The 16,391-nt window shown below is 43.8% G+C and overlaps 1 protein-coding gene across 1 annotated transcript; it reads left to right on the forward strand.

The window, feature by feature from the left end:
• Positions 1-3,169: 3,169 nt before the first annotated feature.
• LOC142259004 (uncharacterized) lies at positions 3,170-8,851 on the forward strand. Its single transcript, XM_075331542.1, has 4 exons — positions 3,170-3,391; positions 3,526-3,604; positions 3,688-3,801; positions 7,543-8,851. The coding sequence occupies exons 1-4, from the start codon at positions 3,170-3,172 to the stop codon at positions 8,481-8,483; spliced, it is 1,356 nt and encodes a 451-aa protein (XP_075187657.1). The 3' UTR covers positions 8,484-8,851.
• Positions 8,852-16,391: the final 7,540 nt, after the last annotated feature.

Here is a 16,391-nt window from a genome sequence, read left to right on the forward strand (position 1 = left end):
GACTTTGATGTGAGACATCACTGTATAATGTTGGGGTGATATCAGTCCCCCAAAGTCATGTAAGGCTATATGCGCACACTGCAGTTTTTTCAGCACACAAACTGCAACCAAAACTGCCCCTTGTCCCAGAGAGCCTGCAAATGTAATAAAACTCTTGTAATGATGCTGCGATTCTGCTGCATTTTTGTTAAAGTGTTTTTTTAAAAGAGAAATAAAATATGATAGGACTAGGATAATTGATAGAATAGATTGAAAGAAATAACAGAATAGCTCGATAGAGGGATAGCTCGCTTGAACAGCGTTTTTTCTAATTTTTGGGGGGTAAAAAAATGAAGTGGGGTCCCGCCCATTTTTCATATCCAGCGCAGGAGCAGCAGCAGCTGCGGGCTGCAACCCTTAGCTGTGTGCTGTACCTTGGCTGGTGATGAAAAATAGAGGTGATCCCGTCAGACAAGGATCAAGGCTCTTGCGCCTCTTCTCAACCCCTAATCCCCTCATACCTAGCTATGACAACCCACTCTTTTCAGCGGGAATTAATAGAACTAAATTCCTACAGAAACATAGAGCAGATCATCTGACGATATCATATTTTAGTTCTCCAACTACTATTATACCTGTCAGTGACCTATTTCAGAACTCCCAGGCCCCCCCCCCTGACGCATGTTTTTTTCACAGACAACTACGGAGCTATATTAGCTCTCTCCACCCATAGGGAAATATTTTTAGATCATTGTTGCCCTTCGAGTTGCTCTACAAGGTGAGGGACCCTCCAGAACATACTGTATCGCTGCTCTACAAAACTTTTATGGAAAGTAGAATTGCGTCAGTAGACCCACCCACCTTCTTCCCTAGCTGGGAGGTCGATTTAGGCAGTTCCCTGACTACAGATGATAGAGCAAAAATTTTGCTTTTTACATAGAAATCTTCACTCAGCACATTGACCCAGGAGAGGGGGTTCAAGATACTATATTGATGGTACCGTTGTCCCACTGCTGTCCATGCGATGTTCCCAACGACTCCGGACACCTGTTGGAGATGCTTACGAGACAGAGGATCATACATGCATATATGGTGGTCATGTGAATCCATTAGAGGCTTCTGGTTGGCAGCATTTGATTTTATTAACCGGCTTTCAACGTGCAGAGTCACTCCCTCCCCAGAGCTTGCGCTTTTATCGCTTTGCAACTTTTCGATTTCTAGATTCAAAAAAAGTCTCCTTCGACACGTCCTAGCGGCGGCGAGAAGACTCATACCTAGATTCTGGAAACAGACACAAACCCCTTCTAGGTTGGACTCGATCACAGAATTGAATGACATGTTTAGATTGGAGGAACTGATCGGACAAACCACGGAAACATCAGTGAGAGTCCGAGACCTATGGACCCCATGGATCTTGTTCAGGGATTCGCCTGATAGAGACTCATGGCTAGCCGAGGGGGACTAAGATGAGCAGGAACTGGTCCATCCCTGTTTGGGGGGGGGCCCGCACAGGCTGGATGACATTTTTTTTCCCTCGGACTTCCCTTATGTTTGTTCCCACTTGCTTAATCTGTGATCTTTCTTGTTCCTTCCTCTCAAGGCCTTGTTTAATTTTCCCCTTCCTACTCCTTTTTTTACTCAGATCTTACTAGCCTACTCACCATCTTAAAACCTCCTGAGCTTCCACGGAGGAGATGTTTATTTTATGTTAACTGTTGGGATATAAATTAGACTTATCTTTTTGTAATTACATGCCTTCTCAATGTGATTACTCCATATACTGATAAATTGATTTGCGATGTTGATGTTACTTTTTGTGTAAAATTATAATAAAACTTAATTTAAACTAAAAATAGAGGAGATCCCAAGCGCTTTTTTTTTTTTTTTTAAATTATTTGATTTATTTTAAAAAAAAGATGACGTGGGCCCCCCTCCCATTTTCTAAAATCAGCCAAGGTACAGCAGACAACTGGGGGCTGATAGTATTAGGGTGGGAAGGGCCATCGTTATTTGGCCCTTTCCATCCTAACAATAGCAGCCCACAGCCGCCCCAGAAGTGGCACATTGATAAGATGCTCCAATTCTGGTGCTGGACGCGGTTCTTCCTATTGCCCTGGTGCAGTGGCAATCAGGGTAATAAGGAGTTAATGTCAGTCCACAGCTGCCACTGAGCGCTAGATTAGAGATAGCAGGTATCTATGAGACACACTCATCAGTAATCTGTAAGTGAAAGTAAATAAACAGACATTACTGTCCAAATATTTCTGGACCTAACTGTATGTCTACAGTGACAGAGAAGGCAGAGGCAGTAATAAACTGTCTGTTCCTTATGTAGAGATGGACGGATTTCCTCTCCGTTGCTACATGTTTGCGCATAGATGCATTGCTATATAATGACATTGTAGAACATCACTGCATAGTAGGAGTCAGATGGCCTGGACATGTAAAGTCTACGAGCTCCGAAACCAGTTTAGAATATCTAAACTTTTTTATTTACATAATTTTTCTAGTCTCGGAGTGAAATATAATGTGGGCACATTTTGTAATTGGGATAATTTTCACTATTTTGCTGCCTTCGAACAAGAAATGGGCGGTAAATTGCACGTCAGCGAGTGCACAGATCCGGACACCATGTGAGGGCCCCTCTTTTTCTGTTAGAAACTAGAAAACATCGAATCCTAATCCCATTGCCCTGTTTTTACCCGAAAAACTGGGAATTTTTTGTTTTTGCTCTTTCTTTTTTCCCTACTCTTATTACGGGAGCAATTACTCTTTTATTTTTCTCCGCTCACATTGCCGTATGAAGATTTGTGTTTTTTTATAAAAATAATGTGCTACTTTTACAGTTGTACTATTTACATAGCACATTTCATGTTTACTACTCAAATGATATCTCAACTCCCTTATCTTATTATATTAATTTTCCATATGGCCTCATCTCCTTCCCATTCAGGTCCTTATAATATCGGATCCTCTCAGTGGAGATCTTCTATAGAAGAGAATTCTCCTGATTGACCCATCAAGGATGGATATGGACAGGGACAAGATGGCGGAGAGGATATTACACCTCACCCTAGAGATCCTCTTCCGGCTTACTGGAGAGGTGAGAGATTCTGATGACGTCACATTACATCATTCTTATCCATGGGAATAACAGATGGACAGAACTGGAGAGGTGAGGACTCTGGAAATGTCTGGAGTGAGATTTATTACTGTGTCTCTCCATAACCAGGATTACACAGTAGTGAAGAAGACCTCTAGTGAGCGCTGTCAGGCCCCTGTGTCTGAGGGATGGGGAAGACCCCTGAGCCCAATCACGGGGCCTCCACCTCACCCCCCGATACATGAGGACATCAATGACCAGAAGATCCTAGAACTCACCTACAAGATGATTGAGCTGCTGACTGGAGAGGTGACACTGCTGGGAATGCTGGGACATTATACAGTAACGCTATGAAGGGATCGGGGGTGATGGTATCATTGTATGTGTCAGGTTCCTATAAGGTGTCAGGATGTCACTGTCTATTTCTCCATTTCTCCATGGAGGAGTGGGAGTATTTAGAAGGACACAAAGATCTGTACATGGATGTCATGATGGAGGTTCCCCAGCCCCTCACATCACCAGGTAATAGACAGGACTAAATACACATGGCCTATAATTATCTGTATGTAAGGAATGAATTCAGTCCCTGTATGTGTTTCCTCCAGGTCTATCCAGTAAGAGGACAACACCAGAGAGATGTCCCCGTCCTCTTCTCCCACAGGACTGTAAACAAGAAGATCCCGATGTTCCTCAGGATGTGTTTCCTCCAGTTCTATCAAGTAAGAGATATCTACTCATCTACTTTCTGCACTCATTTTGTGTTTACATTTTTAGGCTTTCTGCTCTGGGTTTTTTCAGCTGTATTTTCTTTGCTTCTGCTTCTTCTGCTGTTTGTTTCTAGTCCCTTCTCTATGTTGTTGTGAAGGAAACTCAAAGACCTGCAGAGGGTTCATGAATAGCCTGTTTTCCTAAAAAATAAGCCCTAGTTACAGTCAGGGTCAGCGTTGGGAGGAGTCAAACTGTGCAATTTCTCAGGAACCCACTTTCTTAAGGACCCCATCAGTTGTATTGTAAGGTTGATTGTTTAAGGACCATTGATGAAGTTGTGGCGCCCTGGAACAAGCCAGGACATCACACGTACTGCAACAACACACCCCACACCCCGGCTAGGCACACCGAAGTCAAACAAAAATCCTTGTTGCCTCCCTCCAGGGGCTGATGTCCACACCAGGGGGTGGGCCAGGTGGTTGGCCCCGCCCACCGAGGAGTTCACAGTCCTGGAGGCGGGAAAAGAAGTCAGATTTAGTTTTGAGGAGTGAAGTGGTAGTAGAGGAGACTGACCGTGTCCGGGTGCGTGGCCCGGGCACATACAGCAAGGTTGGCAGACATTGGTGACCATCTGCAGGAGAGGCTGATTGGAGTGAACCGTAAGGACCGGGGATGGGCGGTGGCCCGACGGTACCGGATCGGGGAACAAAGAGAAGCTAGCACTATTCGGCAGGCTAGGACTCGCCGTAAAACCGGTCAAATCCATTAGCGAAGGGAACCTCCGGGGTTTCCCAGCAGTCAAGAGCCGATTGAAGGCAACAGCTCAAACCGTGAAGGGAAATACAGTCACCGCCAAGGCTACAGTTCCCAGGGCCAGAGCCTGCGGGTAAAAGGGTCTCCCTCAGCATCCATACAAGCTGGGGAGCGGGTTACCGGTGGGAAGCCATTGGAACCGTGAACACAACACAGGTGCAGGGAAAGGCAGTCACCACCAACCTACCGGGAGAGCTACCGCAGCCGTCTGTGGGACCCGTCCACCCAGCCGTTTGTTTTACCGGAGACTTTGCATTCATCATTGGCTGAGTGAGTACCACCGTGCCGTGCGGCACAGCGCTGCCCCCGCGACCCTGCACCTCACCAGGCCCCGTAACCCGCCTGCCATCCCTCCCTCACCGGGCCCCGGGACAACCAACTCCCCTATCCATGGAGGGGAGAAACAACATCCAAGCTGCTCCCTGTCACCGCTCCCGGGATCCCCGTCCAAAGCAGCGGTGGTGTCACAACCTCACCACAACCGTGGGTGGCGTCACGGACAATATCCCAAAACCAAACAAACCCCCTTTCACTCACGGGCGAGGAGCGCCGCTCGAGTCCCTGGGATCCGGCCCACCGCTCGAGCCACCATCGAGCAGCAGCAGCCGGACCCGAGCAGTGGGTGAGCGCAGCGTCCCCTCCCCGCCTGTGACAAAGTCATGTGACATGATGTAACCAATGGTCTCTTAATTGCAGGAGTCTAAAAGAACTGAACAGAAAACAGGCTGGCATGCAGGACTGGTATTAGGGGAAAGGGAGAGCAAACTGGGCAATTTCACAGGGCCCCCATTCTTCTAGGGGCCCCAGTGTTTATATGTCGATTTATAGGACTGCTTAAGAACCTTTTTGACATCACGTCATGTGACCAAAGGTCTCTTAATTGCAGGAGGATAAAGCTGAAGAGGAGACAGGCTGGTGTGTGTGTGTGTAGATAACTGAATAATAGAAAAGTAGTCAATAGTCAATAAAAAATGAATGTACAAAAAATAAATTGTGCGACTTTTGGAGGTTTCACGCCAATTTTAACCAGCTTTGCAAAAATAGGCAGAGCTTGGCCAGAAAAAGGGTGTGATACCACCGTTTCTCTAAAGGCCACTTTACACACAGAGATAAATCTTTGGCAGATCTGTGGTTGCAGTGAAATTGTGGACAATCAGTGCTAGGTTTGTGGCTGTGTACAAATGGAACAATATGTCCATGATTTCACTGCAACCACAGATCTGCCAAAGATTTATCTCTGTGTGTAAGTGGCCTTAATTCATAACAAACTGTGATGTTCCCTATGCCAGAAATCTCACTCAAGTCCCTGACATCAATATTCAGTGTACATCCCCGGTCTTGATGAATTGAAGCCCTAATGTTTATCTGCACAGACAGCAAAGACCCTGCTACCTGCTTTCGTTACAAAGCCTATATAGGATAGGCCATCAATGTTACAGTCCTGAACAAGCTCATTAAATATTTGGCATCTGTCTCTATTTTATTTTCGTCTTCAAATAAAAACCCCTTTTTGAAATTGTCTATGTTATGGATCAATGTCATAACGAGATGTTTGCAGGCATCGCCAACTGTCATGGCGGCATCAGGATCTGTAGAAATTATAGATTCTGGCACCCTGCTTGCTAACTTCTCTGATGACTGAGCAGCGCAGGGAGCCGCCGGCGTCAAACAACATACTTAGTAAGACTAGCAAGAGTTATTCTCTGCTGGGCTCCTTGTTAATGTATTTCATTGCATGCTGTAGGGGAGCCAGTATCATTCACTCCCCTTCTGTATATGCTGGCTGGACTATTCCATTAATGTCAGCTGTAGTTTACCTATACAGGTCTGGTGAGGTATTGTGATACAAACTGGTGGTTGTTGTGCATTATTGCTGTGAGCAGTTATGGTGTTAACCCTTGTTGTCGTTTTGTTTCTGCTTTCCAGCTTTTGCTTTTCTCCTTAGTCTCTCACTATTTATTTCTGTGAGTTTGCAGTGTGTCTGAATTTTGGTTTTCCCACCTGTCTTAATCTGTATTTCCATCATACTCCTGCCCCTTCCTTCAACGTTCAAAGGTAATCCAGAGTTTAGGGATAGCCTAAGATCTCCTAGCATGAAAGAAAGTATAGGAGGCTCCTGTTCTTCATTATCCTACAGTCACATTGCGACAATCAGTCAGATTATTTACTGTAGCACATTCCAAAGAACTGGTGCTAGGAATGGGAGATCAGAATTAACGAAGATGTAACTCTTATGTCGGCGTCACACGGGACGATATATTGTGCGATCGCATGAGCGATCGCACCCGCCCCGTCGTTTGTGCGTCACGGGCAATTCATTGCCTGTGGCGCACAAAGTCGGTAACCGCCATCACATGTACTTACCTCCCGCACGACCTCGCTGTGGGCGGCGAACATCCTCTTCCTGAAGGGGGAGGGACGTTCGACGTCACAGCGACGTAACACAGCCGCAGGCCAATAGAAGTGGAGGGGCGGAGATGAGCGGGACGTAACATCCCGCCCACCTCCTTCCTTCCTCATTGCCGGCGGGATGCAGGTAAGCTGTGTTTGTCGCTCCCGGGGTGTCACAGGGAGCGACGTGTGCTGCCTCGGGAACGATGAACAACCGGAGCACAGAAGGAGGACCGATATTTTAAAAATGAACGACGTGTCAACGAGCAACGATAAGGTGAATATTTGTGTTCGTTCACAGTCATTCGGAGGTGTCACACGGTATGATATGTCACACGATGGTGGATGTGCATCACTAACGACGTGACCCCGACGACATATCGCCCGATATATCGTACTGTGTGACGCCGGCATTAGATCTCGAAATTGGAAAACAGATTCAGAATAATTTTTTTCCTAATTTAATTTCTGATGTTATGGTTTAAAAAAAATAAATCTACTTTCAAAATTATATCATTAAAAAATAATAACATTGTGTTTATTTTTAGCCGATGACTGTATCAGGAATTCAGATGGACATCTAATATCTTCAGAATTTAAAACAGATGATGAAAGTATCACACATGATACATATGAAGAGCATGCTGCTGTCCCAGATATACCTCCAGTCCTTCCTTGGAAAGCTCTATCATCTGATCTTTTCAAACAAGTCCAAAATTCCCATTTATCACAGAATTGTAAGCAAAATAAAAGTTACAGAAAGGAAGTGGAACATGAAATGGCTCCTACAAGGGAGAAACCATTTTCATGTTCAGCGTGTGGGAAATGTTTTACTCAGAAATCAAGCCTTGTTAGACATCAGAAAATTCACACAGGGGAAAAGTCATTTTCATGTTCAGAGTGTGGGAAATGTTTTCCTCAGAAATCAGACCTTGTTAAACATCAAAAAATTCACACAGGGGAGAAGCCATTTTCATGTTCAGAGTGTGGGAAATGTTTTATTCAGAAATCACACCTTGTTAGACATCAGAAAAATCACACAGGGGAGAAGTCATTTTCATGTTCAGAGTGTGGGAAATGTTTTATTCAGAAATCACACCTTGTTAGACATCAGAAAAATCACACAGGGGAGAAGTCATTTTCATGTTCTGAGTGTAGGAAATGTTTTATTCAGAAATCAGACCTTGTTAAACATCAGAGACTTCACACAGGGGAGAAGCCATTTTCATGTTCAGAGTGTGGGAAATGTTTTATTCAGAAATCCAATCTTGTTTACCATCAAAAAATTCACACAGGGGAAAAGTCATTTTCATGTTCAGAGTGTGGGAAATGTTTTCCTCAGAAATCAGACCTTGTTAAACATCAAAAAATTCACACAGGGGAGAAGCCATTTTCATGTTCAGAGTGTGGGAAATGTTTTATTCAGAAATCAGACCTTGTTAGACATCAGAAAAATCACATAGGGGAGAAGCCATTTTTATGCCCATAATGTGGTAAATGTTTTACTATGAAATTAAGCTTTGTTTACCATCAAAAATATCACACAAAATAAACAATTTTATGTTCTGAATGTGGAAAAAGTAATTCTCAGAAATCAGATGTTGTTAAACATCTGAAGAAGCCGCACAGGGAAGGAACCTTTTTCATGTTGTGAATAATTGAAATGTTTAACTGGTAAATCAAGTCTTGCCGACATCAGAAAACCAACAGAGCGGAGCAGCCATTCTCGCTTTCCGAACTTGACAGTGTTTTTAACATTAATCAGGTCCTATTGTCAGATGAATTACACGGGAGAAGCCATAATGATGTACCATAATTCAAAGGGTTTTATATAAAAATCAGCTACAATTGCTTAAAGGAAAGATGTCGCTTTTTTATTTTTGTATTAATAGTGATTATAAAATCAATATTTTTGTAACAAATTTTTTGTTTTTTTCAAACAATAGTAAGTACATGCTGTAACATTTCCTTTTACACGCTTCTTTTGACATATTTATAATGATTAAAGAAACCAATATATATGGTAAGATTTAACATGTATAATCAAGTATAACCAATACATTGAATTGCACCTAACTGGATGAATGAACGTGTGCACCCGGACCCCACAGACACCATGAACATGGTTTATTCACATTTGACAACGCATTATATGTGAATAACTCCCCCTCCTCCACACTTGATATCCCATTCTCTTATACCTGGTCCAATTCTTTTGGAGCCACTCTTCCATTTTAATATGCATCACACTAAACATTAAGCTAGTTTAGAAATTACTCATCTTAACAGCTGTTAATGGCACGATAGTCTAGAAAAGTCTAACCATTTCCCCCAGGACACTTCAAACTGGAAACCTTTATTTTTCTTGCTGACAATCATATGTTCCATAATACAGTTGTGCTGCATTTTCGTTATAATTTCTTGAATGGACGGTACAGACTGTTGTTTCCATTTATTTGCAATGCTAGCTCTAGCTACTGTCAAGAGATGGGCGGTAATAACTGCATCATCATAGGTCATAGTTTCTAATCCTAAAGACAGCAAAGCTGTTCACGAGCCCATATCAAAGGCATAGCCCAAACCTTTACTCAGTAATTGTTGCACCTCTCTCCAAACTTGTTGGATTATTCCACATTCACACCATATGTAAATTAACGAGCCTGGAGAGTTCTCACACCTCCAGCATGTATCTGAGGAATGCGGGAAGATTTTGTTTAATCTTACTGGTGTATAATACCACCTATAAAGAATCTTTCTGGAGGTCTCTAGATGATTAATGCAATGCAACATCTTTTTATGCAATTGGAACGCATGCACCCATTGCTCCTTCAAGTAACGAGTATCTAAATCTTTTTTCCCATTTTTTCACATATGGTAGAGAGTGTGGGGGGCTGCACCGAGTTCAGGGCCTCGTATGCTACTGAGATCCCTTTAGCCGAATCTTTATTAACTGTAAAGAAATTTTCATATTTGGCTATAAGGGTGTCTTGTTCTGATGATACGCCAGCTATTAGGTGCCTGATTTGGAGATATTTATAAAAATCCCTGCTGTGTACTCCATATTTGTCAATGATATCTGAGAAATTCATTAGGACCCCCCTGACATAATACAACCCGTCGTAGATATGCCTTTTGATATCCACTCATCTAGATTGGCAAAGGGAATTACTCTACTGATAGCCAACATCGGAATCATATTGATCCTCATGGGAATCAGCTTGTGCCCAACTGTTTGTGATAGCCACATATTTGTACCCGCCCGTACTGTTGGATAGTCTGGAATCCTCACCTTTTTCGTGAGGCGGAGATGCCACATAAAGGAGACCATAGAGAGGTACTTCACTAGTTATGTTTCCAGTTGTTCCCATTAAGTTTAACTAATTAACTTTTTCTAAATTTTTGATCGGGAAAGTCAGGTGAATGCCCAGGTAGGGGATTTTATCTGTTACCCAGGTCAGTGGGAATTCAGCCTCCAAGTTCTTTTTAATGTTTTCCGAAATTCCCATATTAAGTATCAAAGATTTGCTCATGTAAACTTTATAATAACTAACTTGACCGAACTGGGCAATGGACCTAAAGATGTGTTGTAACGATACCTCAGTGTTTGTGACACATAAAAAAAATCAGTATATTTAATACAAAATTAAAATCTCTGCTTATTTAGTTATTATTTAATTCTAATTTTACTGAAGGCACTGGGGGCTGCCATCTTGGATTTGGTGTTTGTAATGAGTTACTCACCTCCATTATGGCAGCCCCCTGGGCATAGACTCTGATAGTGGGGCTCCGACCCCATTTAGTAACATTAGAGAAGGCGTCTGCTGTGACCTGGACGGGCCCCTGGGCTGTCCAGATCACAGCAGAGGGAGGAGATCAGTGCCATCATTGTGGAGCTCACAGCCTTTGCTGTTTGCTCCACTTTACCCCTGTCAACCGCCGCGATGTGTGAGTACGGGACGCCGGGACACCTCCCCTCCCCTCCTCCTGCTGTTACCGTCTCCAATGACACCCCCTCCCTCTGCTCTTCCCAGCCATCCGCTATCCCCCCTGCATGCAGTGCAGCAGAGCTGTGTGTGTTTGTGCGTGTGTGCATGCAGAGCATGTGAGTACCAGAGCCCCTCCCCCCACCACCGCTGCTACCGTCTCCAATAAGATACCCAGCTCTCCCCACCCCGCCTGCCTCCTGTCGGCCTGTGTGTGTACCGGTGATACTGTCTGCTGAACCGTGTATCCAATCCTATCCTGTGTGATACTGTCTGCAGAGCTGTGTATCTAATCCTATCCTGTGTGATACTGTCTGCTGAGCTGTGTATCTAATCCAATCCTGTGTGATACTGTCTGAAGAGCTGTGTATCTAATCCTATCCTGTGTGATACTGTGTGCAGAGCTGTGTATCTAATTTTATCCTGTGTGATACTGTCTGCAGAGCTGTGTATCTAATTTTATCCTGTGTGATACTGTCTGCTGAGCTGTATCTAATCCCATCCTGTGTGATACTGTCTGCTGAGCCGTGTATCTAATCCTCTCCTGTGTGATACTGTCTGCAGAGCTGTGTATCTAATCCTATCCTGTGTGATACTGTCTGCTGAGCTCAATAAAAGGAAAAATTACCAGCTCACCCATCTGGAGAACTACCAAAAGGAACGGTGAAGGCATCAAGAAACAGCCAGACCGGGCTGCAGACAATCACTAAACTTGAAGAAAAAGAAAGGATCCGGCTTCCAAGTTCCAATTGAATTAAACATTTTTTTCTTAATTCAACAAAGATAAAAAGGTTCTTCCATAATAATAAAATCCAAGTTACATGGTTTACTGATTCTGCCCCTGTTGTTTTTTCAACAGATTATAGTTCAGATTATTATCGGGTCATTAAAACAATAAAGAAATATTTGCCCATACTAGAGGTGGATGATGTATTGAAAAAAATTCCAAGTAAAGGGATTAGATTTGTATCCAGAAGAAACGCCACCCTGGCCAATTCCCTATCACCCAGTGATCACACTGGAACCCAGAAACACTAACATTGCTCTACGCAACTGGCTCCACACAACAGGATCATATAAATGTTCCCAAAGAAATTGGGGTCTGTGTAAATATATGAAAAATACAACGGTTATTAAAGGGAACCTGTCAGCAGAAATTTCCCCTAAAACCTAACAGATTCCCCCTCTGCAGCTCGTGGGCTGCATTCTAGAAAGGTCCCTGTTAGTATTGTGCCCCCTTTCTGACCAAAAAAAAGAGTTTATAAAGAGGTACCTTTTTGGCTTCGGATTCTATAAATGTGACACGGGGGCGGGCAGCCTGATGGCCGTTATTCTGCCCCCTGGTCCTGTATGCCGCCCCCATCGCTGATTTCCATACTTTTGGACGCCGCCCACTGCTCCAGCCATCCCCGCGCATGCCCAGTGCCAGTCTCACGGGACTGAGCACTGTGACTGCTGGTGACGTGTGCGCAGGCAAGTGATTATGGGCGGGACTGTCACTGTCACTTCCGGAAATAAATCAGTCTTACTTTCTATTCATATCTGAGCACGTCTCTCTGGTGTGAGTGAAAGAGAGGGTAATGCATGCTACCACGAGTGACTCATAATTTGGACTGCAGACAGTTTAAGAGGGATGCATGATTAGATTGCATCAACCTAAATTACGGCCTTATCATTTGGCGCCCAACGAACCTTAGGACGGAGCTCTAACGGTCTATCGACTACTCAATAATTCCGATTAAGACCAAAGTTTAGGGGTCTTCCCCAATGTATTCAATTCTAGGTAAGAATACATTGACATCTACTAAAACAAGACCAGTGAGTACGCATACAACGTTCAACTCACTGCTTAGCATGAAAACCGTACCAGGTAACAGTCTAACAGTCAGGGCTCTTTCACCCACTTGTTCCTTAACACTGCACCTGTACATCAGGTCCAAGGTAACAAACATCAATTATTGATGACACGTCACTCATAGGTGTATATATCTCAGTGTTCCTTCACAAGGACTGCAGCCTCTTGAGGCTTCCATGTCACATATTTAGGGCGTTCTTGTCTGGGACTATCGGAATAATGGTGCGATGCCATGTGTGGCTTGACGTCCTCAAATAAGGACAGCACCTGTGGTTTACCTCCACTAGGGACAGTGTTGGTATCATTGTCATCTTCCTGCCCCCCCTCGGTGTCTTCTGCTGCTCCAGCAACAAATAGGCCAGTGGCCTTGGGACTGAAGATGGCTGGAAAAGGGAACTAGGTGCGGCCCAACCTGAAATGACGTCTGGGCAGGCTAGGGAGGGCGTTTGGTGGGCAGGGGGACAAACTACACAAGTCCAACCCTCTGGGGACGACTTATGAGGAGGGGGGCGTTGTTTCCTAATGGGCTTGGCCACTTCCTGAGGTGCCATTTTCTTGAGCTGATGCAATATAGAAATATCTACCATCTCTATCCCATTCCTCTTTCCATGCCAATTTCCTAACATCTTTTGACGTTCTATACCATGCCTCAGCATCCATAAGGAGATCTTTATCTTTCAAGATCCCTCGCTTGTTTAACAAAACATCTTTCCATTCCTTCTCGTTCGCTTACTAATTCTTCTGCCGTTAACTTGACAGGTGTGGACTGATTAGACCCCATGCTTCAAGGGTATACGACCCAAAACTAACACGTCAATCTGGATGTCTGCTATGCCGTAATCCACTTCCTCTTCTGGACCAGCGATTTTACACATCCACAGAATACACAGAATACACAGAATTTCTATCTCAGTCCACAAACCAGGTTGTCCTACCAGGAAGAGGTGTCACGTGGGTGATAGATACTAAATTCACCCTCACTATCTCTTCCTGGTAGGACAACCTGCTATTGCCAGACAGAGTCGCGGTGAGCAGGGTTGAGGCCTACATTGGAGGAGTCAAGGGAAGCAGTAAGAAGTACCCTCACTGACAGAACAGCCAAAGAAGCCCCAAGACCACTTACGAGAGAAACAGTCAGTCAATCTGTGCTTTTCGAATGACCCAGATGTGAAGAAGAAAGGAAGGATGGAAAGTCTTGAGAAAACGTTGTCCTGACCCTACAAGAGCAAGTCCCAGAAGAAGAAGAGGACTGAGATAGGGTGCAGCTGCGGGCTCCCGGAGACCATAGAAAGTGGCTAGTGACCTGCTTTCACTGCCAGCCAAAGAGATATGGCAGGCCTTAGACACAGAACTGACTCTACACACCCCATACCAGCCACAGAATAGAGGGAAGGTTGGGAAGATGGGGCAGTGTAGAAGGCAAGGGCATGAGAGTCTTCGCTTGCATTGTTCAGTGTCAGACACACCCCAGCAGGGATCACTAGGTTGAGACCCTATGAAATCCTGTTTAGAAGTACCCCCAGATACTTCAACTAAGCTTGTTGTTTGTTTAAACATGTGCCTAATACACGTTTTTGAGTTTTCTCCTCCAGATCCAACCAGATCTAGATTTCTCTCTCTCTTTTCTTTTTCTCTCTCCTCTTTTCCTCTCTCTTTTTCTCTCTATTTTCTCTTTTCCTCTCTCTCTCTCCCTCTCTTCTCAATCTTTCTCTCTCTCTTTCTCTCTCTCTTCTCTCACTCTTTTTCTTTCGGACGAAGATCCATGCATTCCACTACAAAGAGATGTCGGACCTGCCTGAGACCAGGAGATGGCTGTCTTCCCTCTTCTACCCGATACTTTGTGCCAGGACGATGATATCTAAGCATGTGGACCAGAAGACGACTGTGCATCCCACCTTTGATGTCCCACCATTACCGCCTGAGGACTGAGGAGCTTGAGACTCTGAGAGAACCCAACCCTGATAAATATTAGCCAATTAAAGGACTACTGCCACGTTCCCCCTTCCTGAATAACGTGTGCCAGCGGAACATAGCCATGAGGACAGTCTAGAGAACACGGTCAGGATCTGGCTTCCTATGCATAGTCTGTTGGGTGGGGAGATTCATCCACAAGGGATGGGGTATCTCGTATGTGAGTGAGGTAACCATCAGCATTAGGACAGATCAATAGACCTGGAAACGTAAGGAAAGACTTTTTGGCTATCTCCAAAGGGGGGACTGTTAGGGATGTGATTATCATTATTATGAGTATATAGGAGTTACATGGAGATATCCATAAAGAACAAGATTTAAGATGTTGTTTGAACTGTACCCCACATATCTCTTGGCATAAGACTCAGACAGACAGTCTGGGCTATTCTTGTGACAAGTGAATAATGCTGACATTGCTTAATATAAATGAGGAACCAAGCACATTACAGTAAATTGTATATCACAGAATAAGCTGTTCTACTTTATCCAATAGGAGACGTGTTACGTATTCTTGGCACCTAGCCAATAAGGTTATATATATTTTTATATATATTTGTAACACTTCCGGAAATAAATCAGTCTTACTTTCTATTCATATCTGAGCACGTCTCTCTGGTGTGAGTGAAAGAGAGGGTAATGCATGCTACCACGAGTGACTCATAATTTGGACTGCAGACAGTTTAAGAGGGATGCATGATTAGATTGCATCAACCTAAATTACGGCCTTATCAGGTACCTCTTTATAAACTCTTTTTTTTGGTCAGAAAGGGGGCACAATAATAACAGGGACCTTTCTAGAATGCAGCCCAGGAGCTGCAGAGGGGGAATCTGTTAGGTTTTAGGGGAAATTTCTGCTGACAGGTTCCCTTTAAATCTTGCAACTCAGGTACAGAGATTAAACTTAGATCACTGATGAATTGCGGCACAAATGAATTATTATATGTGATCACATGTGAAGCTTGTTGTCTTCAATATGTGGGTAATACTACTCGATCCCTGCGGCGTTGTATATCAGAGCATATATACAACGTTAGCCATACTACCACCCGTACACCTGCCGTTTCTAAACATTTCCCGATCAAACGTAGGAGATCTAAGTTCACTTAAGGTGAGTGCAGCAGAGAAAGTGAGTGCCCACACGTGGTGGCAATCTAAATAAACTTCTATTACGCAGAGAAGCAAAGTGGATGATTTTACTGAACAGCAGAGTTCCAAATGGTCTAAACATCAGGAATGAAATCTTAAATGCATTGTGATGCTCAACGTAATGGTATCGGCCAATTAACACGATCTCCGTAATGTGTTTTGTAATCATTTTCTATTTTGTCATGCAGACTTTAATAGTTGAAACCACTTTCTGCTCCCTTTTTTAGCTTAAATTTCCTTCCTCCTTTCTTTCTTTTTTTTTTTGTGTACGGTACTTATATCATGCAACTGAGTATTTTACCGGAGTTCATCCGAATGTTTCCTTCATTATTTTTGTTTGCACATTTATGGTTTCTTAAAAATAAGAGAAACAAGAAGAAAAAGAAATTTGGTATAATTTGATAAATTAATTCTTGTTTCTCTGCAGCGTCAGAGCGTGTTC

The sequence above is a fragment of the Anomaloglossus baeobatrachus genome (genome assembly GCF_048569485.1).
Source record: "Anomaloglossus baeobatrachus isolate aAnoBae1 chromosome 5 unlocalized genomic scaffold, aAnoBae1.hap1 SUPER_5_unloc_21, whole genome shotgun sequence".
In the NCBI taxonomy this organism is placed as follows: domain Eukaryota; kingdom Metazoa; phylum Chordata; class Amphibia; order Anura; family Aromobatidae; genus Anomaloglossus; species Anomaloglossus baeobatrachus.

Bases quoted from the DNA above. Each gene is read 5' to 3' on its own strand.
- LOC142259004 (XM_075331542.1), top strand. From the start codon at position 3,170: ATGTCTGGAGTGAGATTTATTACTGTGTCTCTCCATAACCAGGATTAC. The intron at 3,392-3,525 runs GTGACACTGCTG...TTCTCCATGGAG, and splicing joins TTGAGCTGCTGACTGGAGAG to GAGTGGGAGTATTTAGAAGG. The intron at 3,802-7,542 runs GTAAGAGATATC...GTTTATTTTTAG, and splicing joins GTTTCCTCCAGTTCTATCAA to CCGATGACTGTATCAGGAAT.